Here is a 27,802-nt window from a genome sequence, read left to right as displayed (position 1 = left end):
GGAGTTTTTAAGTCCCCCGCTTTGCTGCTTGACCCCATATAACTCTCCCACCCTCTGTTAACCTGAGAGAACGGGGACATCAGTTAGGAAAGACTTTTATAGCTGGAAGCAAAAGCACCCTGTCAGGATGTGCAGCCGTGACATGCAGCTCCCAACACGTGCAGCAGCAATGTGAACCTTCCTCAGCACGGCCGCAGCCAGAGGGGCGACTTCGTGGGTCACAGCCACCCGAAGGGGGTCCCTCCTTCCTCTGCCTGTGCCTCATCCCCTCGAGGGGAGGCAGGGGGAAGCTCCTCTTGGAGCAGCGTGGCTGCAGCTCACAGCCCGCTTCGATGAGCGTCTCCAACGTCACAGCCACCGCAGCCCTGCAGGGCGCTCTGGAGCCGCCCCACCGAACTGAGCCCCGCGGCAGCGACTGCCCCATACCTGCAGCTCCCCCAGCCCTGTTCCGTGGATGGGGATGGTGAGAGGAGCAGGGCAGGACCCAGCAGCTCGAGCTCAGCCCGGCTGCACCCGGACCTCCCAGCTGCCGGCGCAGACACAGAGCGTTATCCGGGGCTGTGTTTCAGCGTCCCGAGGTCCGAAGCGCTTGCAGTGCAGGTTGGGTGCTGCTGCCTCCCCGTTGGTGCTTCAGCTCTGCCTTCTCCTGCACTGCTCTCTCACAAAAATCTCTGTTTCAGACCAAGCACTGCTCCCGGAGTCAAGAACACGGCTTTATTTGTCGAGGTTTCTTTTTTTTTTTTTTTTTTTTTTTTTCGTTCCCCTTTCTTCCCTTTGAATGAAATTCCTGCCAGCTCTGAGAGAGAGAGAGAGAGGGAAAGAGCAGAAGGTTTGACTCCTCCCACCGGAGCGCCTCACGCCCCTGCCCAGCCCTTGAAACCCAATAACCAAAATCATCCAACAATGCCTTCCCTTCCCCGGCTGCATCCCCACCGCTCTCCCCATTGCCGCAGGTCGGGCGCGCGGTGACGGAGCGCCCCGGGGCGTCCCGTCGGTGCAGCTCTCAAGGTGGGGGTGGATCCCCGTCGGCTCCCCGCTGCTTGCAGCGAGCTGAGGATGGAGCGCTTCACCTTCTGGAGCGTTTTGCTGGCGTGCTGCGCCCACATCCGAGCGGCGGAGCCGGGCGCTGCGCCCTCGTGCCCGGCGCAGTGTCACTGCGAGCAGGACGGCATCGTGCTGTCGGTGGATTGCTCCGAGCTGGGGCTGCCCGAGGTGCCCTCCGCCCTGAGCCCGCTGACCGCCTACCTGTAAGTACAGCCCTCACTGCTATATTTTTTTTTTCCCTTTGCGCCGCTTTCTCGGACCCTCCGGCTCGGAGCTTTGCGCCAGGTTTCACACAAATTGGAAACAAAAACGAAACGGCCGAAAATAAAAAAAGGCAGCAGTTCCTCCAGGAGCTGCCAAGCAGAGGCAGACCCCCCGCACCCCTTCCTTCCCCCCACCCCCGCGCCCCTCCGCTGTTTGCACCACGACGTTCTGCACGCGTTGCTCCGGGGCTGCTTTGCTGGGCGGACCCGAATTGTCTGAGAGCACAACGGAGCGTTGGTGCCGCGCAATGACTGCCAGCTGCTCCAGGACCCCTCCTGTCAAACACTTCCACAGGTGTGAGAATTCACAGCTTTTGGGGTTGAGTTGTGCTGGCCATCAGCTGTGCCCAAATTGCCTCTTTGAAATCAATCCTGAAGTCCTACAGGTGTTTTAGGTGCTCGCCCATTATTTTTTTTTCTTCTTTTTCTGGAAGGATTTAAAGGCTCTCAATGCTCTCCGTGTCTCCCATCCTCTCTGGTATGAATACCCCAAAGGGTTCCGCTCCCACAGGGATTGGGGGAGCCTCAAAGCTGGGCTCAGCAGCGCTGACGGTGTCCTATGGGCTGGGAAGGATCCCACATTTTGACCAGGGGGATGGGATGCACTGCTGAGTACTGGTGCACCCTGAGAGGATGCTTGGTGCTTCTATCAGCAGAGTGCAGCGCAGCAGGTCGGGAAGGAGTTTGCTTTCCCCAGCCAGCGTGCTGCTGCTGGAAGCTGCTGTGTGTGAGGAAGGACAGGTGGCCAGGTGTGGCATCCCGGTGTTTCGGGTCCTCCTCAGCACTCCGAGTTCACGAGGGGCTCTGCAAAACACGGCTGGGCCGTTGGGACCCGGCGAGAGCTCCCGTTGACCCGAGGGCATCGCTTTTTGTACCGTGCAGATGGGCAGCTGGGAAGAAATCAGGGCAGGAAAGGATGAGTTTTGCTATAGATCGCGTGAAGGGAGAGCTGTGCGGGGCAAGCAGAGCGGACCGCGCAGCACCTTTCACACGAGGTTCCCCCCGCGCTGGGAGCCGCGGGCAGCCGCTGCCTCCATCCCCGTTACCCGGGTTGAGGGGCTGCGGGGACGCGGAGCCTCCGCCGCCGATCGGCGCTCCCGGTGCGCAGAGGGCGAGGAATCCGCGCACAGACGGCACCGCTGACAGCGGATCGACCGCCGTGCGGGGCCGGGCGCTGCCCCGCATCTCCGCGCCGCACCGGAGAGCCGAGAGCCTGCAAAGGCACCGGAGAGCCGAGGGATGCGGTCGCAGCGCCGCAGCTCCGCCTCCCGCTGCCAGAGGAGGGCCGTCCTGGGGCCGACGGGGCTGGACGGCAGCGAGGTGAGAGCGCGGGGGATGGGAGCTGCCTGCGAGGACATCCCGGCTCCCTCCACCCCTGTGCGCGGTACCAGCCCTGGGGAGGGCAGTGCGGGGTGAAAACAGACCTCCGCTGGTTGAAGCTGCCCGCGGACGGCGCTGCTGCTGCTGCCTCACCCGTTTCGAGCGTCTCTAATACCTTCTAAGGACCCGACCCCGTTACAGAGCTGACCGCTCTCGCGGATCTTTCATCCCCATCTAAGGGCTCTCGGGGCCCTTCTCGCTTTGCAGAGACATTTGGAGCAGCTGTGAGGGGGTCTGCAGGCAGGGAGATGGAGCGGGGCAGCGAGGGCGCGGCAGAGCGTTCAGCCCCAGAGCTGCACCGGGGGCTGATGGGGGGGATGGAACACGTTGTTTCCCTGGGAGGGAAATGCTTGGTGTGACGGACCAGAGTTGATGGAATAGAAAAAATATTGAGAGATTATTTCAGTGCTTTCACTTCCCTCAGATTCTCCTTTTGAAGTTCCCATTTCCATATTTTCACCTGCTCGTTCACCTGCCAGCCGTTTAATGTTCACGTTGTGGGACTGCAGAATCATCGCGGCAAAACATCCTGGCCTTTTTAAAGCACGTTCTGTTGATTTTGGTGGTGGTGGTCAATACTGATTCGTTGGCTCTTTGTGGTGGGTTGGGAGGAAAGGAACAGCTGAAGACTGAATTTCCCACTAGGTGGAAACCTGCAGGTCCTTGGAGGCTCTCCCTGTCTCTTCTTCTCATCTCCCAGCCCCTCTCTCACAAGCTCTGCTCCTTTTCTCCTCTCAGTACCATCAGCTAGAACAGTTTGGGTCCAACGGTGCTCACAGCGGCTCCATTCGGGGCTCTGCTGTGTCTCGCTGGGCCCCGTGCAGCTCGGTGAGCCCCCAGCCGGCCGTAGCGCTGCAGATCACCACCGGGCCCTTCCCCAGTTTTCAGGCCCCAGGTGCAGAGCCGTTCCCTGCGGGGCTTCCTGGGCGCGGGGTGTCAGCAGTGTCCCCTTTTCGGCTCTGCAGGAGCTGGAGCAGTCAGCCCTGCGCAGCTGGCAGGAATTGCCGGCTGGGTTGCAGGGGATGAGGAGCGCTGATGCAGGCAGCACGGAGCGAACGTGCACGAGCGCACGGCTAACAGAGCGCAGCAGGAGCTGCCGTCCGTCCGTCCTCCCCGCGCTCTGGGCTTCAGCATCGCGGTCTCTGCTCGCACCCGAAGCCCGTGGAGTCGTCCCACCCCCAACCCCGCTCCTCCCTGCCCGCCCCCCGGGCTAAGCAATACGCCACAGCCTCCCCTCTCTCCCTCCCTTCCGTGAAGAATAAGCTCATAAATCTGCCCGGGGCAACGAAAACACTGAGCTCATGGCCCTTAGATCTGCGCAGGAGGAGCTCTCGCTGGCGATTAAAGGAGTTTAGGGTTTGCTTTGAAATGCGCTTTGATTCTGGCAGAGGCTCCGGTGCCAAAAGGCAGCGATGGAGCTGCGAACGCCTCTCCCCCTCTGCACCTGCCTGGGTCAGGGAGCAGCGGGAGGGTGGAGAAGGGAGAGGGAAGCACGGCGCTTCCCTGGGGGCTGCGTGGGGCTGTGGGACCCCCGGCACTTCCCCGCCGCCCTGCTGAGGGACCCCCTTCCTTTCTTTGTGAGCTGCCTCGGGACCCACAGCGGAGACCCCGGGGAGATAGAACAGTTTCCAGCGCTCGGCATCCCCGTGAGGCACCAATTAGTAACGCTGCCCCTCATTCAGATGGAAAGCGACGCCCGGGCACCGCAGCGCTCAGCGGGCTGCGCATCACCCGCCGGGGCGTGGAGAGGAACATCTCTGCCGAGTCGGGGGGGTGAGGCGCGGGCTGCCTTCCCCGGGCTGTTACCGGTGTAGCGGTGGCTCTGGGTGTCGTTGCACCCCATACGGGACAGCTTCCAGAGACTTCTCCATTCCGGGCACTTCCCAACCTGAGCACAGCGAGTTTTCGTAACTGCATGCACGAAACCTGCGGGAAAGGCACTGGGGCTTTCAGGCAGAAACTCAGCTCCTATTTCTCACAGAGAACACGAGAAGGAATTCCGGTAACGGGGAACCCCCTCTGCTGCTCTGCTTTAACCCGTTCCCCGCCGCTTCCCCCTCGGCTCCGGGCAGGTCGGCGCTACGGGCGCAGAAGCAGCGCTTCAGCCCAGGGGAGGAGGAGCAGCAGAGGCTCAGAGCAGCGCTGGGCGCTTCCTCCGTGCCCGCCGGCCACAGGAGCTGCCGGGAGTCCCGCGGAGCGGTCCGGACGGGGCTGTCACCTCCCCGAGCCGCGCAGAGGACGGGAAACCCCTTTGGGGTCGGCTGTGGGGCGTTGGTGCAAACGGACCCGCAGCCACATCCCAACCGGGAGCTCGGGTAGGAGGCTGGGTGAAGCCTTCGGGGTGCCGCTGTGCCGCGGTCGCACTCAGGTGAGCTCCACGAACGGCTCCCTGAACGCACCAGCCCGGCCTGAGCTCCTGCAGCCCCTCTTTAAGGTCACCTGTTTGCTATAGGAAGCTGCCTTGCTTTGAGCGCCCTGAACGCACAGGTGTAAATAGCAGCCATTTCACCTCTTTGACTAAACAACAAAACAAAACAAAAAAACAAAGGAGGAGGAAAGGTTGGCTTTCATTAAACAAATAGATTTTTTTTTTTCATGTTTCCCATGCAATTAAGACCAAACCAAACCAAAACAAATCATACTTGTTTTGGGTATCCCTGAGATGTTTTGCTTTGAACCCAAAAGGAGAATTTTTGGGTTACTTGAAAATCTCTCAGCTTTCACTGAGAACAACGCCGTCTCCACTCCTTTCTTCTCTTCAGTGGAGCAGAAATTCACCATGTGGGCTCCTGGCCTGGATGTCACCCAGTGCCAATGGCCTCCCAGTGCCATTCCTGCCTGCCTGCTTCCCACTGCACACGCGCTGCCTCACAGCAGCACCCACCCCATAGCGGCACCCCACAACGTCCCGTGGCTGCAATGACTTCCCAGGGAGATCAGACAGCGCCAGGAAAGGGGAGGAAGGAATCCACGAAGGCTCCTTTTGGCTTCGGAGCTCTCCTGCCTCTCCCCAGCTCCTGCCAAGACACCTTCGAAACACCTCTGAGACGTGTTGGGCACTGTGACTGGGCTGGAGGGGAAATCCACGCTCCCTTTGAAGTCTGGATACTTGAGGAGTCTTGGATTATAGGGCTGTAATGTACAGGAATGTGTGGGGCTGTAATTGTGACTTAGATCCTCGGATGAAAGGTGCTACATACGTGCAGAAGGTATTATTATTATCGCTGTTATTATTGCTATTATTATTGCTGCTATTATTATTATAGGGCTGTGATATGTGGATTGGAGATGAAAGTAGCACTAAAAGATCCTGAAAGATGGGAAGTGTCTTAAGGAAGTTTCAGTCTGGGTGAGGGAGTGGGGCAGGTTGGCTCCAAGCACCGACAGCAGTGGGGCTGTCATGGAAGGAGGACTGCATGCAGACCCCCTCCCCAAAGCTCAGTTGCTCTGCAGGCTGTCTGCAGGAGGAGTTGTTCCAGAGAAGCTGCTGTGGGAAAAATAAATGAGTAAATAAATAAAAGACATCAGACATTTTCACCACTCCTTCTGATTGCTGCCATCCCCAAATAAGGCTGTGGGTACAAAGTGGTGGCTCTCAGGAGGGCTTGGGGATGGGGCATAGGGGAGGGAGCTGGAGCAGAGCCCCAGTGGTGCTGAGCAGCAGAGCTGGGTGCTCTTTGGTCCCCCCACATCCAGCAGCAGAGCCAGGACCATGCCCAGGCTTAGTGTTACAGCTGTGCCTGATGGCGGTGGATGGATGGATCCAAAGACCTATCCTGGGACCACGCTGCACTCCCAGCAGACTTCACCTGCAGAGCAAATGGAGATCACTGGGATTTGGGTACAGCCATGCAGTGCTGCCAAGCAAAACTTGCCACCAGATAGCAGATACCAGTTTGTTGGCAGCCCAACCGCAACGGCTTCCTGAGAATGTTTGTGTTCTGGCTTTGTTGCTCCACGTGCCTTGTAAAATCTGATGCACGGGAACAGGGCATGGACCCAAACCAGAGCAGCCATGGAGCCTGGAGAGCCACTGCAGTTTGACCACCGCGCAGCTCCCAGTGCCCAGCAGGAGGGCTCAGCCCCCAGCCCTGCCGCGCTCCCTGCCAGCAGCACCTCTGTGTGCTCTGAGTTCCACAGGCAGCGCCCACCGCTGTCCCTCAGAAAGGGCCGTTTCCTGCAGACGTGTCCCATATGGGCTCTCAGCTGGTGTCATCTTGGGATATTGCTGGCTTTCAGTTGTTGCTCACGCTGCTGCAACTTGTCTGGACAGGACAGGTGAAGTGCATGAGCAGAGGGAGTGCCACTGAGTCACCTGCAGGGCATCTGGCTTCCAGATGTGCCCCAAACACTTCAGCGCCTTTCGCCCAGGAGATGGGGCCGCAGGTGTTGGGGTCACTGGATCTGCACCCGAAAGGGAGCGGAGCTGGAGCGCGAGCTGCAGGCAAAGGTTTCCATGTTCTGCAGCCGTGGGAGCCGGAGCAGACGTGGCTGCCGGGGGTCCCTTCTTCACGCAGAGCAGCGTCGGGGCCAGAGCTGTGCGGGTCTGTGCGAGGAGGGATGGAGCGGCTCTCTGCTGCCCTCCCAGCAGGAAGGGGCGGTGGGGCAGCGCTGGGAGCTGAGTGCAGGCAGCACGGAGCACGCAGGCTCCGGTCCAGCGTATGGCAGCCAGAGATGGGAGGTTTGCATAAGCTCTGCCTATGATTTCCCAGGCTGGGAGAGCATCAGGGAACATTGGGCTTGCCCAAAGATGTGGGCTGTAGCCAGGCTAAACCCCCCACTGTGTAAAAACTCCTTGTAATTAATGAACCTTCTTCCCATTAAGTGTCACAATGGAACAATTCATTATTACTGATGTGTGCAGACTGTGCATTCCTTTGGCTCTGCTGCCTCCTACAAAAATGTGGAGACAGATCTGTTTAGAGATGAGTCTGTCTCATCTGCTCTGCCTCTGGTATTTGCTCATTCCAGGTACTGTTCTCCAACTCTTTGACCTGTACCTGCTTCTTAACCCTCCACACCTCAGCTTCCAGCTGATGCAGACAAGCAGTTTTGCACTGGAGAGCATCAGTCAAAAAAATACAAATAGAGGGGGGAGGATTTGAAACGCTGCTGGAGTGTGACAGCACTGCTCAGAGCGCAGCCACCACCAGCAGAGATGCCACGGCTTCCAAACTTCCATGAAGTACAGACACTCAAACTCGTTTCTGCTGTCAAAATTTCTGCTTTTACTCCAAAATTCCCAGCAACAACAACATTGTCTGTGAGTTTCTTTCTCTACCTGGAGGGCACCGTGTGTGGGGCAGAGGAAGGTCACTCATTACAGCCAACAGAGGTGACCCAGTGCAGACAGCCTGACGCCCTCAGGACGTTCTGCACCCATCCTGCACGGTGCTGGGACTTGGCTTTTGCAGTCTGCTGAGGGAGGTGCAAGCCCTGGTAGTCAAAGCTGTGGTGGGCAGCCCAACACAGAGGCTGGAGGCCTATCGGCCGTGCTGGCCAGGGCGCTTTGGCAGCTGCTGGGTGGGGTGGATCTGCTCCAGCACTTTGTGTTCCTGTCTCATTCCTCATCTCATCCAGAATTATCTTGGAGACACTGAGTCAGTGCTGTGACCATTAACTGTGGGCATTAATTGTGTCAGGGCTGCCCGTGTGAGTGCTCGTGGTGCACCCACGTGCAGGAGTTCCTGGCTCCCACGATGGAGGTGATGGCTGAGGCTTTGCCAGCAGTGGCTGCTCGTGTGGCAGCTTCCTCATTTCCAGCCAATTCAAGTGCTTCGAGTCTGTCGCTCTTCGTAAGAAGGTGGGCAAGGAGAAAACACTGCAGAAACCCATCTGACACACTCAGAGCACGCGTTACATCCCTACTGTTGTGGCTTAGTAGGGTTTAAGCTTCTCCACTAAAGCAACCACTGAGAACAGAACAAAAGGAAGCAGAGTGTTTTTCCGGAAAGAAACAAGATCCCTGCCACAGGAAAGGCAGCTCAGTGCTCTTGAGGAGCTGTTTGCTGAGAGCAGGAAGCTTTCAGGATGGCAATGTGAGCGTCCCATTATTTACCATCCAGCTGCAGCGCTGCAGCAGATGGGCTCCCCGGGATTGGGATGCTCCTTACAGAAGCCATGCCGATTAAAATGAGAGACAGAGAGAAGGCTGTAGGCAGCTCTAATTCGCCCAAAGGATGCCTGCAGTTCTGGGGCTGTCTCTGGCAATGTGGGGGATTGGAATAAGAGGATCTTTAAGGTCCTTTCCAACCCAAGCCATTCTATGAGTCTATGCTTCTATCTGCCATCATGTGTCCTAGGCTTCTTTTTGGCATTTGCTGGAATGAGGGAGGAGGAGGAGGAGGTCTCCAGGAGTTCTCCAATGAGGATTGCTCCCAAAGCAATGAAGTGCTGCCTGTGAATCTCCTCAGAATGCACTAATTTTTGGATTTCACGCTCCGGAGGATCACTGAATAGACCAGAAGGTGGGGAGTGGTTTTTCAAAAGTCTCTTCGTGGGGATTCACGAAAGAGTGGAAGAGCTCAAAGCAGCAAAGGTGTAATTTATTTGGTTGATCTGAGCAGAAATTGTGAAAGCCCCTTCACCCTCCCCAGAAACCACAACGGTTCAGTTTTTCAGAGTGGAGTTTGTAGGTGTTTTGTCTAGACTGCCTCTCCTTTGATGGAGCTGGAGACTCCTGACAATGAAAATCTGGCTGGGCTTTAAAGACTTCCTTTGATTTTTCCAGATGGGACTGTAATCCCAGTGCTCAGCCTGGCCCAGTCTGCTGCTTTGTAATTTAATGGAACAGAGAGTGAAAGCATTGATAGACCTCAACTCGTGGGCACAGAGAGCTGCACAGAGAAGTGAAAGGAACAGTGCGAATTTCGGAAGCAGGGAAATGGTCCCCAGCCATCCAGATAGCACAAGCCTAACCTCACCTCACAGCTTGTCTTCTTCATTTACCCACTCCTTAAAGTCAGTAGGAGGAGGAGGAGGGAGGCTGAGCTAACAGCAGGAGGATCAGCCCCTCTTCGTGGCACTGAGAAGGGAGCCCACGCCTGGCCCAGATGCAGACGTGCACTGGAGGCGTCCGAACGGTGGTGAGCTTCAAACGTCCCCTTCAGTAATTCCAGGAATGGGGAGAAGTTTGGTGAAGTCTTTAATTAATTGGTGATAAAAGTTAATGAAGCTAATAAAACGCTGAAACCTACTAACTGTCTTTGGCGTGGCCAAGTCTGTGATTTCTGAGTTCATTTCCATTGCCTCTGGGGAGGTGAAGCCCAGGGATTCGGTGGAGAGCCGTCAGGATTTCACCTCTCTAATTTGGCACCTTGTGGCGGCTCTGATGGCTGGGTTGGTTCACGTCCCTTGAAAAAAGCAGTGCTGTTGTCCTGGATTATTGTGATAAAAGGGGTCTAACGAATCTCTACAGAAACCCAGAATTCCTTTTTCTATTTCTGCAAGCCAACTGCATCAGCTGGGCCAAAAGTCACACGGTGTCTGCCTCTGGTCCAACAGTTCCCTTTCTTTTCATCCTTTGGGGACGCTCTCCCCAAATTACAAGACTTCTGAGGGACAGCTTTGTAATACCTGAGCTGCCATCTAATTTCCAAGATCAAGGGCAACGGGTGCATTTCCTGCAGCTGGCTCAGCTGGAACCGGTGGGGTTAAAAAGCAGGATCAGAGGTCTGGAGTGCCTTCTGCACCAAAATACGTGGTCTCTAAGGTTCGAGCTCCAGAGCCCGGAAAAGAGGCAGCAAATGAGAGAGAAAGCAGATCTATGAAATGGGAGAATTGGCCCTCAGCACTGCTTCTGAGTCCTTTCCCTCCTTGGTTGGTCGGGCAGGTCCTGCCTTTCTGCCCCGGCCGGTTCCAAGCGCCTTTGACTTGGAGCTTAGGGAAATGTTCCTTCCGCCACCCCCTCCCCTGCTGTTCTTTCTGCTGGTGCTCGTGCAGCAGTTCCCATGATGGAAAACCCTTCTGTGCAGCATTTGGCTTCACTGGGGGCTTTAAGCTCATGGTGGGCGCAGGGTGCTCTCGCCATGTGGGAACGGCTGTGAAATGGCTGCAAAACCAATGGCCCCACCAACACCTCCCCCACTTCCCTTACCTTGCCAAAGCAACAATAACTTCGCATGAGCTTTATTCCACATTTCCTGCTTCCTCCCCTTCGGTCCATCCCGAGCCAGAGACCCTCTGACGGATGTCTGTGCTGCACAGTTTCCATGCAGTGCTGCATTTGGGGTCGTGGTGCTCAACAACAGAGCAGCTGTGAGGTCAGGCGCTGCTGGTACCGCTGTGCTGTGAGATGCAGGCTGCCCCGAGGGGCCTGCAGGGAAGCTGGCCCCAAAGCACGCGGTTCTGCCATCACATTCTCAGACAGAGCTCTGAGCGCCGCGGGCTGACGCCTGCCCATGGGAGAGGGAGAGAGGAGTTTCTCTTTCAGGGCTTTGTTAATGGAAAAATGCATTTTTCTCCCCAAATTGAACACTTCCTTCAGAACATCGCGCTCTGTGCCAGGACGTCTCAAATTTCTGCTGGAAAAGCTGAGCTGTGACGCGTTGAATGGCGTCTTCCAACCCTCAACCAAAGCTCCTGGCTGAGACAGAACCCTGTTGGACTCACAGCGACCGAACCCCACAGCAGGAGGCACCTGCAGCTCAGACGGCCCTGAGACGGGGCTCCTCGTGGGACCCAGAGTGACTGCGATGTGACAAGGATGCTAACGCTGGAAGTGAGTTCTCTATGCAGAAAACAAATGCTGTATCTCAAGCTTTGCCTTTGTTCTGAAAAACACACCATGAGAATTTCGTAGAGCCTCAGTAGCCTCTCACTGGTTCCCTGTATTCCCCTTAGTGGCCTTTCTAGGTGGAGATGGACAAATGGGAAAGCCAGAAAAAAAGTAATCCCAGGAGGAATTATTGCAGCTGCCCTCACAAGCTGAAAATGGGGGACTTAGTTCTGGGTTGAAGACAATGTTTTGTCTGAATGGATTTCAAGCAATTCAGTATGTTTGAGAGTATCAGCCTGGATGAAGGATGATGTTGTCCAAAGGATATTGTGAAAACAGAACGATGTTCTGAGCTTTGCAGCCTTTGCCTCCACAGATCACTGGGAAAAATGGGTGCCAATTTGCTGAGTTTTGCTCTGCTGTCCCATCAGTGTATCTGGCAAAGCAAAACCTTTCCCCCACCAGAAGCCCATCGGGTCGTTCTGTTTTGTGCTGGTGATTGCCCCAGCACAGCAGGAGGCAGTGACTGCCCAGCACGGTGAATGGCACCGAGTTTATTTCCCTGTGGTGGGATGGAGGACAGCACTTACTGCAGGTTTTCTGCTCTTTAAGATTCGTCTTTATGGCTCTTTGCACGGAGGCAGCAGTGCCAGGCGGACCTTTCATTTTGTTCCTCCTTGGGCCGTTCTTGTCTTTGTGACCCAACAGCAACAGCAGCCGCCTCTGGTGGCAGGTGATGCTGGGAGGTGCTGGGCTGAGGGCAGCGGCGTTTCTGCAGGGCCCCATGTGGGTGAGGAGGGACAGAGCTCTGCGGTGAATGCTGGAAGCTCAATAGAAAAAGTGGGAAAAGCCGTGACATTTTTGTCTAGTGAGTACAGAGCAGAAAAACAAAATCCTGCCTTTGCAGCGGGGAGCTGCGGGCTGCGAGCTCTCCAGAAGATGCTCCTCTCCAACCATGGCAGCCAGCTGCATGGAGCAGCGCTGGTGGGAGGGAGGATGGGACTTGGGAGATGCTGAGGTGTGACACCATCAGCACAGCGAGAGCAGGAGGTGTGGGCTCACGGCAGGAGGTGCTGCGGGCAGGAGCTGCGGGGCGGCGCGGGACGAAGCGCAGGAGGACGAGCTGCGCCATGCTGCTGCAGCATCCTCCTGTGTGCAGAGCTGGACTCGCTGCTTTCTTCTCCCTGCTGTCAGGAGATTTACAGCTTGTGGTAGGGAAGACAGCAAAATTAATGGCGCAGACTCCTTTGAAGACTCAGACTGAACGGAAGGATGGTCTGGCATGGATGGGAGCTGCGCTGCCGCAGCCAAGCCCTCAGCCTTCCTGCAGGCCCAGCCCGGACAGCAGCTGAAGCCCTGCAGAACCGAGGGCTGCTGCTCTTGGAGAAAAGGCACTTTCTGCTCAAAGCACTGCTCTGGCAGCTCTGGCCAAGGGCCAGAAAACGTGCGGTCAGAGTTCAGAAGCTTTTCTGCTGACCTCTGTTGGAGGTGATTGGGCAGCAATGCGCCCTCACCTTTTGCTGCCTGGATGGTTTGGGTTCAGCAGCAAGGTCTCCACAAACCCAGTCCCGCTTGTTTCCAAAGGGTCTCATGGGCCAAACTAAGGGAGGGACCAGCAGGTCGTCCCACAGATAGACGGCAGCATGCTTGGAATCAGGGATCACAACGCTTCCAAGCTTCCCCCACCGACAGCAGTTCTTCCCAGCCCAGTGGCCTTCGCAGGACTTGTAGGCAGATACATCACAGCAGATGCAGCAGGGTATGGACACTGGGCTCCTCGTGCAGCGGCTCTGAGTCCCTTCTGACTGTTGCTGTGCTGGTAGGGAAGGCAGTGGAGCTTTCTCTTACGGCTCTTCATTTAGCAGAGAAAATGCACAGAGAGCAAATTCAGAGCCCCACCACCAAGGACAGCACTGCATGCATTGATGTTGGTCCTTAGGAGCATTCTGGTGTTGAGAAATGCTACAGCATGGCAGAAGGAGAGCAGGATGGTGAGGAGGGAAGAGGGAGATGCATCAGATGTCAAGACTGGCTGAGAGAGCTCCCTTTAATCTGGGGGTACCATGGCAGCAGCCCTGGATGTTGACTTCACAGAATCATAGAATCACTTCAGTTGGAGGGACCATTAAAGGCCGTGAGATCCCTCTCCCTGCAATGAACAGAGAGCCACAGCTCCTCCCCTGACCCTGGCTGTCCCCAGGACTTCCGAAGTCCCACCCTCACAGACACTGAGGTTGTCTCCATGAAGTCATCTGTGTCCTGGGTCACTGTTGGAAAGACCAGCTGGTGTGGATGTCAGGGCACAGGTGGCAGCACGGATGGCTGATGGCAGTGCCAGACCTTCACACTTCTTAGAGCTTTTAGCAAAACAGTTCTTGGACTCACACCATGCAGTGAAGCTCTCTCATTTGAAAAAGGGATTTCCTGAGCTTCTTAAGGCTCAAAATTCAGAAAGCAAACAAAAGAAACCCAATATTCTTCATTGTTAACCCTTCTGCCCAAGCAAGTAGGCAATATCCAGAGTCATGACAGGCTGGTTTTGTTAAGATGAAAAGTAAATTATAGGAGTTGGGTGTATTCTTGATGTAATCTCATTTATTTACCAAGAACACACGCTGGGGCCTGTTCCCCTGAGCACTGGCAGAACAAACAGCCACCAACTTGGCTCAGAAATCCCACACCTGCTCCTCGGTGCCCAGGAAGCCCAGCTCTGTCACCCAGCAGCAACCAAGACCGAGGGTCATCACCTGCAGCCGGACTGCAGGACTCAATATCACAGCCCTCGTACCCACACGGCTTTTGATCTGAGCTTCCTCTGGAGGAGTGATAGCAATAATCAGGATGATGGTTTTCAAATCTGTTTGCTAAGGTTGGTCCTCCCAAGACCCACGTAGTGCTATGTCCCCTTTCCATGAGCATCCCGTGGCATGTGGGACATGCTCCATTTCAACAGCACAGATATCGCCTGTAAGCAGGGAGCAGAGTGGGCACAAGACTTCAGCTCTCCAACAGAGGCAAAGTTTCAGAAGCTGAAGGCAGTTCCCACTGAGCCCATGTCACCCTGCTGTCCTCAGGGCACAGCACTGGTTTCCATGCAAGAAGCTCAGAGGTCTACATTTTGGATTGCCTAATTCTGTGGCCAAATCCCCATCTCCAGCCCAGGCTTCTCTTCACATTTCAAGCACTGAGAAGCGAAGAGCAATGCCAGATGGGGACACAGGAACCCAACTCTGTGCTGCTCTCTGCTGGGGCACTGGCAAATGAAGAGGTTGTGGTCACACTCAGCTTCATCTCACACACCCCATGCATCAAAGCAAGCTTGACTCAGCCCAGCTGACCACCAGAGCAGGGTGGGGACCTCTCAGAGCTCATGCAGGACCATTGGCCTTTGGTTTGTGGCAGCTCAAGATAGTGAGGGAGTGAAGAACATCTGCACAGCACCTGTGGAGCCTGCTAACACGACCGAGGTCTCCATCAGCCCATCAGCCATCATTCCCCACAATAGTCTGGGTTAGCACATCGCTCTGTGGCCTTGATTCCCTTCCCAGTGTTCCACGTGCTGGTGGCCCATGGGAGTCATGCCATACTCTAAGGCACAGCATAGAAAAGGGCTTTGTCTTTCTCTGTGTCTCGGTCTGTTGGGGCAATGGAAGACTAATGCTCCAAAGCTGAGTCCAAAACTTGGGGGGCAAATGACACAACCACCGATTTTCTCCAGAAATGTTTTGCACGTTTGAACTGCGCAAGATGAAAAAAAAGATCAGGCTAGAGTTGAATGGGAGCCCTGAATCAGGTTGGGCTCTTGGGGAAGGCTCCATGTCTCACTGCTATGAGGAAATGCCACCTTCCACCTCACGGGCAGGGAAAGGACCTGGAGCACTGCAGGCCGTGGCTCTGAAGATGGTTTATGCAGAATCAGGCTGCCAGCAACCATCCTGATCATGGGAAGGTGCCTGCCCATACCTCAAGGAGCACAGCCACATCCCAGGGGGGGAGGTAGGCAAAACGCAAAGCGTTCCCTGGATTACCCACACAAACACCCCAACCTCTGTGTCGAAGGTCAGCTCATCTCAAACCAGGCAGAGCAGTCTGAACCACAGGAGTCAGCGGGCACAGCATCCCCACCTCTGAGAGCCTCCATGCCGAGAGCCCCAGCCCTCCTCAGCACCACGCTGAGCTGGACCCAGCCTGAGCAACACCTGCACGAGGCAGGCAGGGCTGGATGCCTCCCGAAGCCAGACACCCATCTTTGGAGCTGCCTCTTGGAGATCTCCTCCCCACCCAGCTCTCCCTGGCCCTTTCCCTGCTTTATTCTTCCCTCTTTTAGTACATCCTGTGTTTCCCAAGCCCACTGATTGTTCTCCCTTTTGTGCTGGGGCAGACAGCCGGGCTCCCTAGACAATAGACAGGCTTCACCAGTGACTGGGAAGGAGAGGTGGAAGATTTACAGCCATGAGGTAATGGGCTGGAGGAATTCAAACTTTCTTTGCTTTAGGAACTGCCTCCCTCGTCTGCTTTGTCAGCAAAGTGGAGACAGGGAGGGTCCCGAGCTCCATTCAGAGAGCTGGGACAGACCTGAATCCTCGGGCTGCGACTGATTTCTGCCTCTGGGCGCAGCCTGCCCCGCCTGCTTTGACACTGCTTTTGCCAGGTTTCTCAACCTCGCCGAGTTGGTGACCCCCCTCTCCTTTATTCAGAGCACAAAAATGCCCCAGCCCTTTTCCATTGACCCCAACCGTAAGAACCAAAACGTCTCCCGATGCCTTTGATGGTGCATCAGAACACGGGCAGGCAGCACTGCGCCCCAGATAACACACAGCGTGTGGGGGCATGGCGAGGCCAGCAGGAAGCTGCTGGTGCAGAAGGTGAGCTCTTGTGGGCTGTGTGGAGGCGAGAAGGCATCCATGGACAGCCAGGAGAAATGCTTTTGCAACTTGCAGCTGCCCGCGTGGTTTCAGCAGTCCCTCCTTGGTGTGGGTGCAGCAGGCACAGACCGGGAAACGCGGCCTTTTGTCACGAAGGGTCATTTTTGGGGTGACCCATAACATGATTTCAGGCTGCCACGTTGTTTAATAGCTTGACTGCTCCAGGCAGGTGCTGCATCTGCAGCGAACGATGGCTGTGAGCTAATATGTGTGCTGTGTCTGTATGACTCCATCACGTCCTCTGCGAGGGCTCCAGGCTGCTGAGTTCTGCAGCCTTCAGACACTGTAAGTGTGCTGGTTAGAAAACTGAGAAGAAATGCCAAGTTTACCCATTTTGGGTCCCCTCAGCACACCCTGCATTGCCGACAGGCTGTCAGCTGGACACCACCTGGCAGACTGCATGCAGCACACTGTGTTCCACGGACAGCACTCCTCCCCCAGCCCAGGGGAGGTCAGGATGAAGGATGCTCTGGGGCCACAACCTTTGTGTCCCATAGAGGGCCAGCCCAGTTCCTTCATGTTTGCGAAGGTATTGTGAGCATTTGCCGAGCAGCCTGGGGGCTCCGTACTGGGCACTGTTATCCTTCCAGCTTGGCAGCAGTGTCTCACCTCCAGCCTGCTTTCTGCACACCTGGTCTGCAGGGTTGGCTGTCCTGCTCATAGATAACATCTGAAAATGAGCATTCATGGACCTGCCTGGGAGTTTCTCCGGCTCCATCGCAGCTGCCTGCAGGGGAGCTGCAGGAGCAGAGTGCTGGAGGTGCCCACATGGGCTCAGCACAAAGCTGAGCGATCACAAGGGTTGAGTGGTTTCCCCTTCCTTCACCCAGATCATCAATCAGAGCACCTCCAGTGAGAGCCTGCAGCAATGCTCTGGGTGTTGCTCTGTTGACCTTTGGGGAGGTCGTGTTGGTAATGGCCACACGTTGCTCCCACAAGGGCAGAGCTTGGCAAGGCCGTGGCATCTGCGTCATCCTTTGCCAAGGCTTGTCAAGACTTGATGTGGCTGCACAGAACTCCCGTGGCCTAAGCATCTGGGAAGTCTGTGAGATCACAGCTGCTGTGGGTGGTTTCCCCATTTCTGGGGCTGCCCAGGCTGGGAGCAGCACCTGCACTTTGCCAGTGGCCCATAAGAGTGAGAACAGATGGAGCTTTCTTCTCCAGATGAATGTTATCTCCTGATTTTCTGCCTGTAGCTTCATGTCTATCCCTGTATCCTCTATCCTGGACACCCCGATAGATAACCCTGGTGAATACCCTTGGTGCGCTCACCTCAGCCATGGTCCGTGTGTCCCAAAAGCTCTGTTGGCTGGCAGGGAAGGCAGCAGGCAGAGCTCCTGTCCCAGGGCTGTGCCATGGATTCTGTCAACCCTTTGGATAAAGGTGGGTGCTGTCCTGTGACATCCTACCTCTGCATGTCACATCACTTGGGTGCTTTCCTGCCCTGTATCAGCAGGAACATCGCTGTTGCTCAGTTTTTGTTAAGCCCTAGGAACAGATTTTAAATAATAAGCACAACTTAAAATATCATTATCTACGCTTCTCAGTGATCTCATATTTTTTTCCCCTGCTTTTCCTGCCGTCCTCCCCAAGCATGAGGTCAGACAGAGCAAGTCCCACCCCAGAGTCCATCTTGATTGCTTGAGAGGTGATATTTCCCTTCTCACTCTGCCCGAGTCCAACCTCCTACACGGAATTGAGAAGGAACATTTGCAGGACCAAATATTTACGATTTCCTTTACTCAAAATCTCACGAGGAATGGAAAACACTCCATGGTGGGGAGCACCAGCAGGGTCAGATCCTCTGTCAGGCTGCGGTGCTTCCCTCCATCAGCCCACGTTCTCAGGTCACCACGTTAGAGAGACTGGCTGTTTCTGACCAAGGCCAGCACTGCGTCTCCAGCAGCCCTCACTCCATCCACCTCCCTGGAAACGGAGCAGGGCAGAGCTGTGAGCTTTTTCTAGCGGCGGTAGTTAACAGTTGGCCAGGGCTTAAAGCAGGATGGTTTAAATTATGTTTGGGACAGGTTGAATACAATAGAAAACCCAACATCCATAAAAGCACCTGCCAAGCCTAACTCTAAATATAAATCATCTGCAGTGCCAGACCATCCAAAGCCAGTGCTGCTCCACTTGAATTATTGCTTTCCGTTGCTGCGTGAGCGCATCGCTCGCATCCAGCCTCGTCGCAGCGCGTTCTGCTTCTCTGACTCGCCTCACAGAGCACAGCTCCTCTCAGATGGGCGAGCTGACCAAACCTGACTTCTCAGCTGGTGTCACTTTATGACATTTTCTACTTTCTGAGGCCACCGCTCTCCAGAAGTTCTATTTGTGGATGGCATTATATTGGCTGGAAGTTTGACCTGGATGCGGTGACCTGGGAATGCTTTCTGGGGGCAGTACCAACTTGCCAGCACTGATGCAGGTGGCCATTGGGCTGAGCCTGGCCTGTCATCTGCTAATGAGGGGAACAACCTCCATGTGCTTCGTTTCTACTGTGGGCAGCTCTCTTCTGGGGGTAGGACAGGCAATGAGGTAATTAGCAGCATCTTAGCATTGCCATGCTTGGGCAAATGAACCCCAAGGACATAACAAGGCACGTGAACCTGTGATAAAGTGCAGAGGGTTATAAATAACCTTCAGCAACTCCTTTCTATTTGTCTCTTGTGTGTCCCCTGTGTGTGGGGGGGGGGATCAGACTCTACTGATTGGTGTGCTGTAATCTGATGAGAACCACCTGAGAGGTCTCCCCATCAGCTCAGAGTCAAACCCAGCTGCCTCCCTTTGTTAGACCAAAGATCTGCAAAGACCTTGGGTTGGATGCTGTTCCCTGAGCAGTGGCTGTCTGAGATCCATGGCGATTCCCAGTGTGGTGGCTGGAAGTCCAGGTGAGTGTGAGGATACCTCAGGTCATCTGCAGCTGTGGGTTGGTAGAGGCAGGGTCTGGGGGGCTGCAGTTCAGTGCTGACCCTAAGCTGATATCTGGCCTTGTTTTCCTGGCTGATTCCAGCTCGCTTGCTGTTGCTGTAGGTCAGGGTGAGCTCGCAGTGGCACTGGTGTGAGCAGGGCAGTGATGCTGCAGGAGTTCAGCCTCGCGCTACAGCACGAGCCAGAAGGGAGCGTTCAGAACAGCCCACCTTCTTGTGCCTGCCGGCCAGCGTTGCGACACAGCTGGCAACACAGTGGTGTCAGAGACACCACAACTGAGGCTTCCGCCCATTTCAGGCATGGGAACACATCCTTGGCTCTTTGGGTTGTTTGTGACGCTGAATTGTCTTTGCTGGTTGGCCATGCTGGCTGGGAATGTGTAGGAAGTGCCATTTTAACAGGCTTCTGTAGCACAAAGTGTTCCAAACCAAACACGGCAATGGCCAAAGTGTGAGCATTCTTGGGGACCGTTTCCCAATGAGTGCTGCCTCCTGAGGCCGCTCCTGCCAGCTCCCAGGCTGACGCAGCTCCTGCCCGCTGAGCTGCAGGTCGGAGGCCATAGGGAGGCTGTGCTCATCAGTGCTGCACATCTGCAGGCTGAGACTGGTGGTTCTCAGCACATGTGTGCTGCACAGACATCCCTGCTGCTTCCTGCGGGTGCTTGCATATATCCGCACTGTGTGCTTGTAGCCCAACTGACTGCTCTGAGGCTGGAAAGGGGAGTGGGAGTCTTAAAGAAGCACTTGGAGCAAAATGAGGTGTGAGGGGTTTTGTGGGAATGCTGAGTCTGAAAAAGAGTTTTGGTTCAGTGAACCCCTGTGGCAGATATGATGGGGGGAATCCAGGGTTGGCTGTGACATGGCGAGAGGACACAGGTGCAGGGCTGCGTGCAGCCAAGGCACAGATGTGGCAGCTCTGCAGCCTTTTGCCAGCAGAAATAAATCCCACCTGAGACCTGGGGGATCTGCATGCTTTGTCTGCAAAGAGCTTTCTGACTCCATGGGAGAAGCTCTCCCTCTCCATGAGGTCAGGGATCTGGGCAGAAAGCCCTCAGCCTGCAGCTGGCACCTTAACTCCCACCTTAACCTTAAGCTCATTTTCCTCTGACCTGAGATCTTTCTTCACCTCGTGGGTAATAAAAAACTGTGATCTCTGGAGCTGTCAGTCTGCTCCAAGGAACAGGAGGCACGAAGACCCCGGCATCACACCAACACCTGTCCTCTTATTTCTGAGGCCCCTGTGCTTTTCCAGGAACTTTAGGGAGCCGCTCCAGAAGTGCCAAATCAGGCAGAATCCCCCATTCCCAATTAATTGGGTTCCTGATGGTGAGAGAACGGTGCGTGCAGCTGCAGTGCTGTCATCAGTGTTTGGAAAGCTGAGAGGTGACGAGCAAGGAGAGGAAGTTCATGTAAATGCAGACCTGTTCCCTCTGCCAGCTCTTGCATGCGGTCACCCCTGGTCCTGGAGTCCCTCCTTGTGAGCAGCAGGAGTGCTGGTGGTGTACGGGGAAATGAAATCTTTCATTACCTCCAGCAAAAGCTGTTCTCCATCAAAGCCCGTTTTCCAGGCAGTGTGCAGCTGTGGTTGAAATTGTTTTTGAATGAAAACATATTGTAAAAGTGAAAGGTTGTGTTTCAGTTTGGGTTTTGTTTTGCTTCTGATTTATTTTTTTTTTTCCACGTTCAACCTTAGGTTAATGCATGCAGATAATGTATGTAATTAAATACTGTGTTCTCATGGCTTGGCATTTAGTGAATGAAATGTTTTGACGTCGGCTTAAAGCATTCCAACCGGAGTTTCTGAGGCTTCCAACTGAAAATATACATCAGAATCTTTCTCCTGTAAAATCTCCCTGACTTCTGAATGAGTTTTTCCAGTTTGTGTCAGAAGAACCCCCCCCCAGGTTCAGCAGTGCATCTCCTCCAGTGCTGTGGTCTGTGTGTACACCTTGTGTTCGGGTTTGGGGGTGGTATTCTGCCCTGCTGCTGTCACCCCCGAGGTGCAGCTCTCGGGATGGGCAGCCTGGTGCTGCGCTCTTTGGGTGCTGCTGTGCCCTGGTTGCTCCCCTGATTTGGTCCCCTGCTCAGAGCTCTGTTGCTGATGGGGTGGCAGGTTGTGTGACCATGATGTCTGCCAGGTCTGTTCTCTGATTTCTTGCCAGACAGGGAACTAACAGGAGTAACTGCGGGCTGCCAGCTCCTCTCAGAGTGAAATAAAGCAGCATGTTTTTGTGCGTGTCTCCGGTCGATTGCAGGCTATCAGTTTCCTCTCTGCCAGCCCTGGGCTCTGCCATCCCCTTTGTGCAGGTCTGGAAGTAAATGGAGCAGGGCTGGGGGGAGCAGCTGGCAATGGGGGAGGAGTGCCCCAGATGTTGGGGGTTTCGAGTGGGCAGAAGTGAAGAGTGGGCACGGCAGTGTCCAGGAAGGCTTTATTTCATCCCTCCTGCCCAGGGCAGGGGTTGGATGAGGCAATCTTCAGGGATCCTTTCCAGCCCAAGCATTCTATGACTGTCAGCCTTCCCTTAGGCTCCCAGCTGCACTCCTCCTGGACTCATGGGGCCACCTGGAATGCACTTGGTGCAGTCTTAAGAAGGATGTGGATGGCAGGGGCTGCTGTGCCCGGAGATGCAGGAAGGAGGCTGTCTGCAGGGTGCGGATAGCAGCGCTGAGCTGCGCCCGAAGGACGTGCTCTGGAAAACACCTTAAGCTCCCATGGCTGAAAAAAGAAAAGCCTCTAGGAACGCATTTGGCAACATCCACGCTTTGTCTCTTTGAGAAGCAGTCAGCATTCATCCACTGCCCTGGCTCGTCAGGTGGCTCCAAAGGGTTATTTCTGATTGCCTGCCCACAGAGACAGAGCTGTGCCACCTCCTCTGCTCAGCCCATTTCTGCTTCCAAGCACGGAGGCTGCAGAGCACCGAGCAGAGCTGGGGCAGCAGTGGGATGAGTTGGGAGAGGATTAATGAGGGCGGCTGGGACACACTGCATGGATCAGACTGCTGACAGGGCAGGGATGGCTGAATCTCACCCTGCCAGGCTGCTCTTGGTGGAACCCTTATGATTGAAATGCTGTGGAGATCTCAGGTAGGGCCCGCATGGGGGGGTGATCTGAGATGTCTGATCTGTTTTCAAACTGTAGAGGTGGGAGTTGAAACGCATTCTGCTTCTGCCTATTGCAGTGATAGGGGATTGAAGCGGGGCTGGTGCCTCCAGATATGGTGCAATGCAAATGAGCTCTTGCTGCTTTGATCTCTTTATCTTCCCTTTCTCTTTTTCTCCACCAAGAATACCTTTAGCATGGTTTTCAACCTGCAGGCTTTTAGCAAAAAAATTCAGCTGGCTCGATGGCTTCCAGTCCCATTCATTCTGCAGCCTCAGCTTTACCCAAAGCAGCGCAGGCATTTTGTGGTGGCCTCGGAGATCTCAAGATACTGAGGAAAGGAGATAACAAGAACCTTTATGAATCACTCTTGTACAATCTGAAGAATTTATAAAAACCATCATTTATTGCCGTTGGGCTCCTTTATTAAAGGTGGTTTATTTGTGCATTTTTTTTTCACTGGATGCTAAAGAGAGTGGCCAGAAGATTGGTGGAGATATCGCTCATCTCCAGGAGATTTCTGCAAGACAGGAGCGCTCCGTGCCTTGCAAGAGCAGATCCAGCGATAGATGCTTCAGGGATAAGCATGGGAATTTTGGTCTGGTTTTACAGCTCCCACAGAAATCAGACTGCAGGACCAAAACTGGGAGGCTTTAATGTGTTTCTGTGTAATCAATTAATCAAGAGAATACCAGCCTGTTGGCTTCTCCCCACAGCCATCTTAAACGTTTCTGCTCAGATGCCTGGGTGAAAGGAGTCTCTGTTTGATGGTCGGGGAACTCGAGTTCCAACATTGAGGGGACCTGGGGTTGAGTCCATGCTGGGAAACATCCCACCGAAATCCTGAGCTTCCTGAAAAAGGGAAAGGTATGGATAGGGTGGATTGATTTTTAGGGCTTGAGGAGATGGTCACTATTTGGGGTTCTTAACAGCTTCCAGAAGGCTCAAACCTGAGGATTGCAGTCATCGCGTTCTTTGGGGTCGCTTTGCTCCCTTACAGAAGCGGATCAAAGTCTGTTTCCCTGAATACTGGGAGTGCTGCCCCGTGGTTTGGGCAGTGTCCTCCCGGCATCCCACCTGCCTCCGTGATTGTGCCTCAGGTAAATTGCTTTGCTCTTTAAATCTCGTTATCATTCCTGAACTAAAAGGCTGCAGTGCCCATCTCGTGGCTCTTGCAGAGGCCATGGTGAGCAGTTACTGGAGAACCCGGCGCGTGCTGTGTGTCACGTCATTCTCTTTGGTAAAGATCAGCTCATCAGTGAATGCTCAAAGGTTGCTCATGAAAGAAGGTGACATCAAAGCAAATAATTTAAGGAACCCCTGGAGGGCCAGAGGAGTTGTAAGGTCTGAGGCTGAATCACATGGGCTCAGTTTCCATGAACTGTGTCTCAGTTTTCCTGCAGGTACAAGTTAGAAATGCGTCTGATAAATGTTTAGGATGAGCTGGGGAAGGAGCGGGGGACGGTTTTAAATCACACTAATTACAGCCATGATGGCTTTGGTTCAGCGCCATTGGGAAGCACAGGTAACCTGAGCGCCTGGTGCTGGAGGCCTTTAAAGACGTCGCCCTGTGGGTGGGTGAAGGTGATGCAGAGCCACATTTTGGTTCTGGGAGCTCGTGTTGCTTCTCTGACAGCGTTTCATGCTGCTGCCACATAACGTGGTTGCACTGCAGGAGTCCTGCTTTGATCTTGTAGCTTGCGGAGAGGGCAAAGAGGAGGTGGTTGGGGAAAGAGGAGCAGGAGAGCTCTGGGATGGGATGGTAGAGCATGTCCCACTGCACCAGAGCAGCGTGGCCTCCTGGACCCAAAGGCAAGCAGCTGGGCAGGCTGCTGAACCCAATATTTGTTTGACTTCAGTAGATGCTGAAGATTTAAATGAGAGAGCTATTTTGGAAAGACAAAATCGCTGGAGGACCAGAGAAGCTGCAGGAGAGCCTGCGATCCATGGATCCCAAAACCCTGTGTGGATGTGCCTGAAAAAGTAATCCCGAGAAGGGTTCGGATGCAATGGCATCCTTTCAAAATGAGCTGAACGTGGCTGACTGGAGCAGCCATCCCCCAACAGCTGCACAGATGGATGGCCCTTTCCACCCAGACAGAAGCACTGCCGTGCTTACGTGTGCTGGGTTGTGTGTAACGCAAGAAACGTTACTAAGAGGAGAAGCACGAGCTTGGGAAAACAAGCAACAAGTCAACAACATCCTGATATGAGCAATAAGGCAAACACTCCAACAACGCTTCGGGCAGGAATGCTGTGCCTTCACACGAGGGTGGGTGACCTGTGGAGAAAAATGTGTTGAGATTGAGTCCTGCAGGAGAACTGTGGATGAACAAACAGCATCCAAACCCCCGCAGCAGCAGAGATTTATTGATTTGTAAAAAATGAGCCTAAATCTTCCTTGTGCCTTGAAAATCCGTCCTCTTCTTCTTTCTGCCCTAAGAGGTGATGGGGGAGGGCCCCTTCTCTTTGGCCTGAACACAGATGGGAGCCCTGGGGAGGCAAGGCAAGGGGAGCAGAGTGATGGGTAGGGTATTTCTCCTCTGATGTCTGGATGACTGCTTGAGGAAGCAGCGTGCTTTCCTCCTCCTGAGGTTGTGTGCGTATAGACCGAGGTGGAGGAGGGAAGGAGTCAGAATAGGTGCTTTTATATGAGATTGGAGAAGTGCCTTCTGCAGGGAGCAAGCAGGGCTGCCCGCATTGCCGGCAGAAGGCAGCTTGAGGAGCAGGCTGCAGAATTTCCAGGAGATGTTGAATGTTTCAGGTCTGTGTTTTGTTTCATAGCCTTTCATTTCGTGTTTTGTTTTTTGTTTTTTTTTTTTTTTTTGGTTTTATTATTTTTGCATTGTTTCACAACGTGTCAAAACATCAGGCTGATTCATTACAGTGTAAACACGATGCACTTTGATGCAGGGAAAAAAGATGTTTTAATGGGTGCTAAGTAGCAACTGCCCTTAGGGATTTAAAAATAAAAATAGCAGCAGCACAAACTAATATTTTAACCCTTGTGTTACACCACGGGATCATCCAAATACGGAGCATGGAGTGGCAGACAGAACAATGCGAACAGGAATACAGTGTGCTGCTCTCCATCCCTTTGCAGCCCAGGCTGCACCGAGCTGTTAGCTCTGAGATGAGCTGCGCAGGGTTTTCCTTCACTGAAGTGCTTTCTGTCTCAGTGGAGAAGCGGAGCACACGGAGTTATGTGTGCACACTGCAATGGGACTCACCTGAGAATGTCTTCTTCCCCACAGGGATCTGAGCATGAACAACATCAGCCAGCTGCAGCCCAGCGCCTTCGGCCGCCTGCAATTCCTGGAGGAGCTGTGAGTACCCAGCAGGGGGGTGCTGCACTGGGGGCTGCGTGCTTCTGAGATGGGCTGGGCTCTGATGGGCGCTGTGTGCTGGGCGGGGGTTCATTGCTGCTGCAGGGTTGGGGCAGGATGCACCTTCAGGCTACGCTGCGTGTGCCAAACACCAGAATTTAAGAATCAGCCCATCATGCAAAAGTCAGCCCAGAGCAGAGCCAGAAAACGGGGAGCTTCGTTCACCATCTGCATGCAGCTCCCCTGCAGCCAAAGCCACGAGAACTGCTGGGCGCCCGGCGGCTGGGCAGCGCTGGGGCTGGGGCTGCGGCCCCGCAGATCAGAGCAGGGACGGCCGTCCTGCAGCGCAGCGCTGTGCTCAGGCACGGCTCCGTCCCGGTCTGCAGGGATCAGCACGAGGCTGTGTGTCAGCAGAGGAGTGGCCACACTTCTGAAAGTGTAAAATTAACCACCAGCATGAGCAACCACAGCGTCCCTTGGGGGCCCAGCAGTCAGAGCCTGGAAGGGGGCAGAAGACTGAGGCCGGCCTTGTATGGTTGTGTTCCACTTGACCATGAGAAATCCCTCCGGGTGCTGTTCTCATGCTTTTGCTCCTTTCTATGCAATGCCTTCTGCTGAAAAATGCAGTTTCTTCAAAACACCATTATTCCATAGCAAGAAACACTGATATTATTGTTGTGTTTGAGGTACGTGATGTAAACTTGTGGTGTGTGTAGCACTTAAAACAGTGTCTAAAGGGAGCACTTTGACTGTACTGAATCCCCTCTCACAGCCAACGCTGCAGATGACAGATATTTCTGAAAAGGGCAGGTTTCTAAAGGTTGGATTCCTTACCTGTAACGTCAGTGTGATGCTGAGGCATTCGTGTATCGCAGAGGGGCAGTAAGCGATGCCATCCCACGCTCTGCCACCTGTGCTTGTGTTCATGAAGCAGTGACCCCCAAATCGTCAGTGCTGTGAAATGAACAGCAGCTCTGCCGTGAGCAGAAGGCTTTCCCTGTGCTCACCGGTGCTGATTTGCGGCTGCACGTTTGCAGGTGGACTTGGAACAGTCGATGTTGACCAAAAAGCCCAGAGGAGATTCTGACACCCACTGTTCCCATAACAGCCCTGATCTCACAGTGATCAAATTGCAATAGAGACTTTTATTTTCAAATGGTCTTCAAACCCATCTTCTTCATCTCTCTGTCTCTTGCATTAATTATGCTTGCAGGGACTCCCAACCTCCCCATTTCCGAGCTGGGCAGGACTCCTTTTTTTCGCCCTCCTGTAGCTCTGCTCTCGTGCTGCCCTCAGGAGATGCGTTTTCCAAGGTCTTGCCTCCATCTTGCTGCCATTCTCTTCCCATTTTGTCAAGCACCCAAAGCACTCACAGGTCCTCACACACAGGCCGTGCTCTCTCGTATACAATTAATGGCTGTCTTGCTGCAAGCAGTCGTGTCCTGATGACACGTCGTGCACAAACAGAACAGTCTAAACCCGCAATGAATAAATATTCATAGACACCAATGGAGCCAGCTTCCCACAGCCAAAAATAATTATGAATGACACAAATCAAGAGGGAAAATTAAACAGGAAAATTTGAAAAATAACTGGAAGTTGTTAAAGAACATTTCAGTGGAGTTTCCAAACGCCACAACTGCTCATTGGGAAGGTAGAGGTGTTTTGAGTAGGAAAAAATCACCGCCATAAGGAGAAATGGAAACTGTGGCGTTTTGGATCTGCACACATCCAAGTTCACACTTCAATCGTATGGTAAAACACAGAAGTCATAGTTATGGACACCAAGCGATGGATTTGAAATCAATGAAGTGAGGAAAGATTGTTGTATAATAGGAAGAACTGAAAGTGACCCTTCCAACAACAGCACCTGGGCAGCAGCTGTGTGTGTGTGTTGTTCATAGGGATGTCAGGGCCAGCACTGCAGCTTAGCTGGCTTCTCCCTTCAGCTTTCACTTTCCTGTAATCCTCAGAGGCATCTCAAAGTCTCTTTGCCATTCCTGGCCTTGAACACATACAGAATCACATCGTCCTGGGAGCGATGGTGGAGCAGAACGAAATTCCAGCCTCAGCCTCCTGTTAGACGGTGCTGACTGGGGTCTGATACGCGGTGGCACCCAA

The 27,802-nt window shown here is 54.2% G+C and overlaps 1 protein-coding gene across 1 annotated transcript in view; it reads left to right on the top strand.

Moving 5' to 3' along the window:
* Nucleotides 1–1,056: 1,056 nt before the first annotated feature.
* Nucleotides 1,057–27,802, top strand: part of LGR6 (leucine rich repeat containing G protein-coupled receptor 6) — a gene marked incomplete at both ends in the record, with an annotated part of 67,045 nt that continues 40,299 nt past the window's right edge. Inside the window, 2 exons of the mRNA XM_079546409.1 lie at nt 1,057–1,247; nt 25,610–25,681. Of these exons, the coding sequence (XP_079402535.1) occupies nt 1,057–1,247; nt 25,610–25,681 (263 nt within the window). The remainder of the gene's footprint in view (nt 1,248–25,609; nt 25,682–27,802) is intronic.

Source organism: Tetrao urogallus (genome assembly GCF_951394365.1).
Source record: "Tetrao urogallus genome assembly, chromosome: 24".
In the NCBI taxonomy this organism is placed as follows: Eukaryota; Metazoa; Chordata; class Aves; order Galliformes; family Phasianidae; genus Tetrao; species Tetrao urogallus.
The sequence above is the reverse complement of the archived record's forward strand: the minus strand, read 5'-3'. Positions and strand labels throughout refer to the sequence as shown.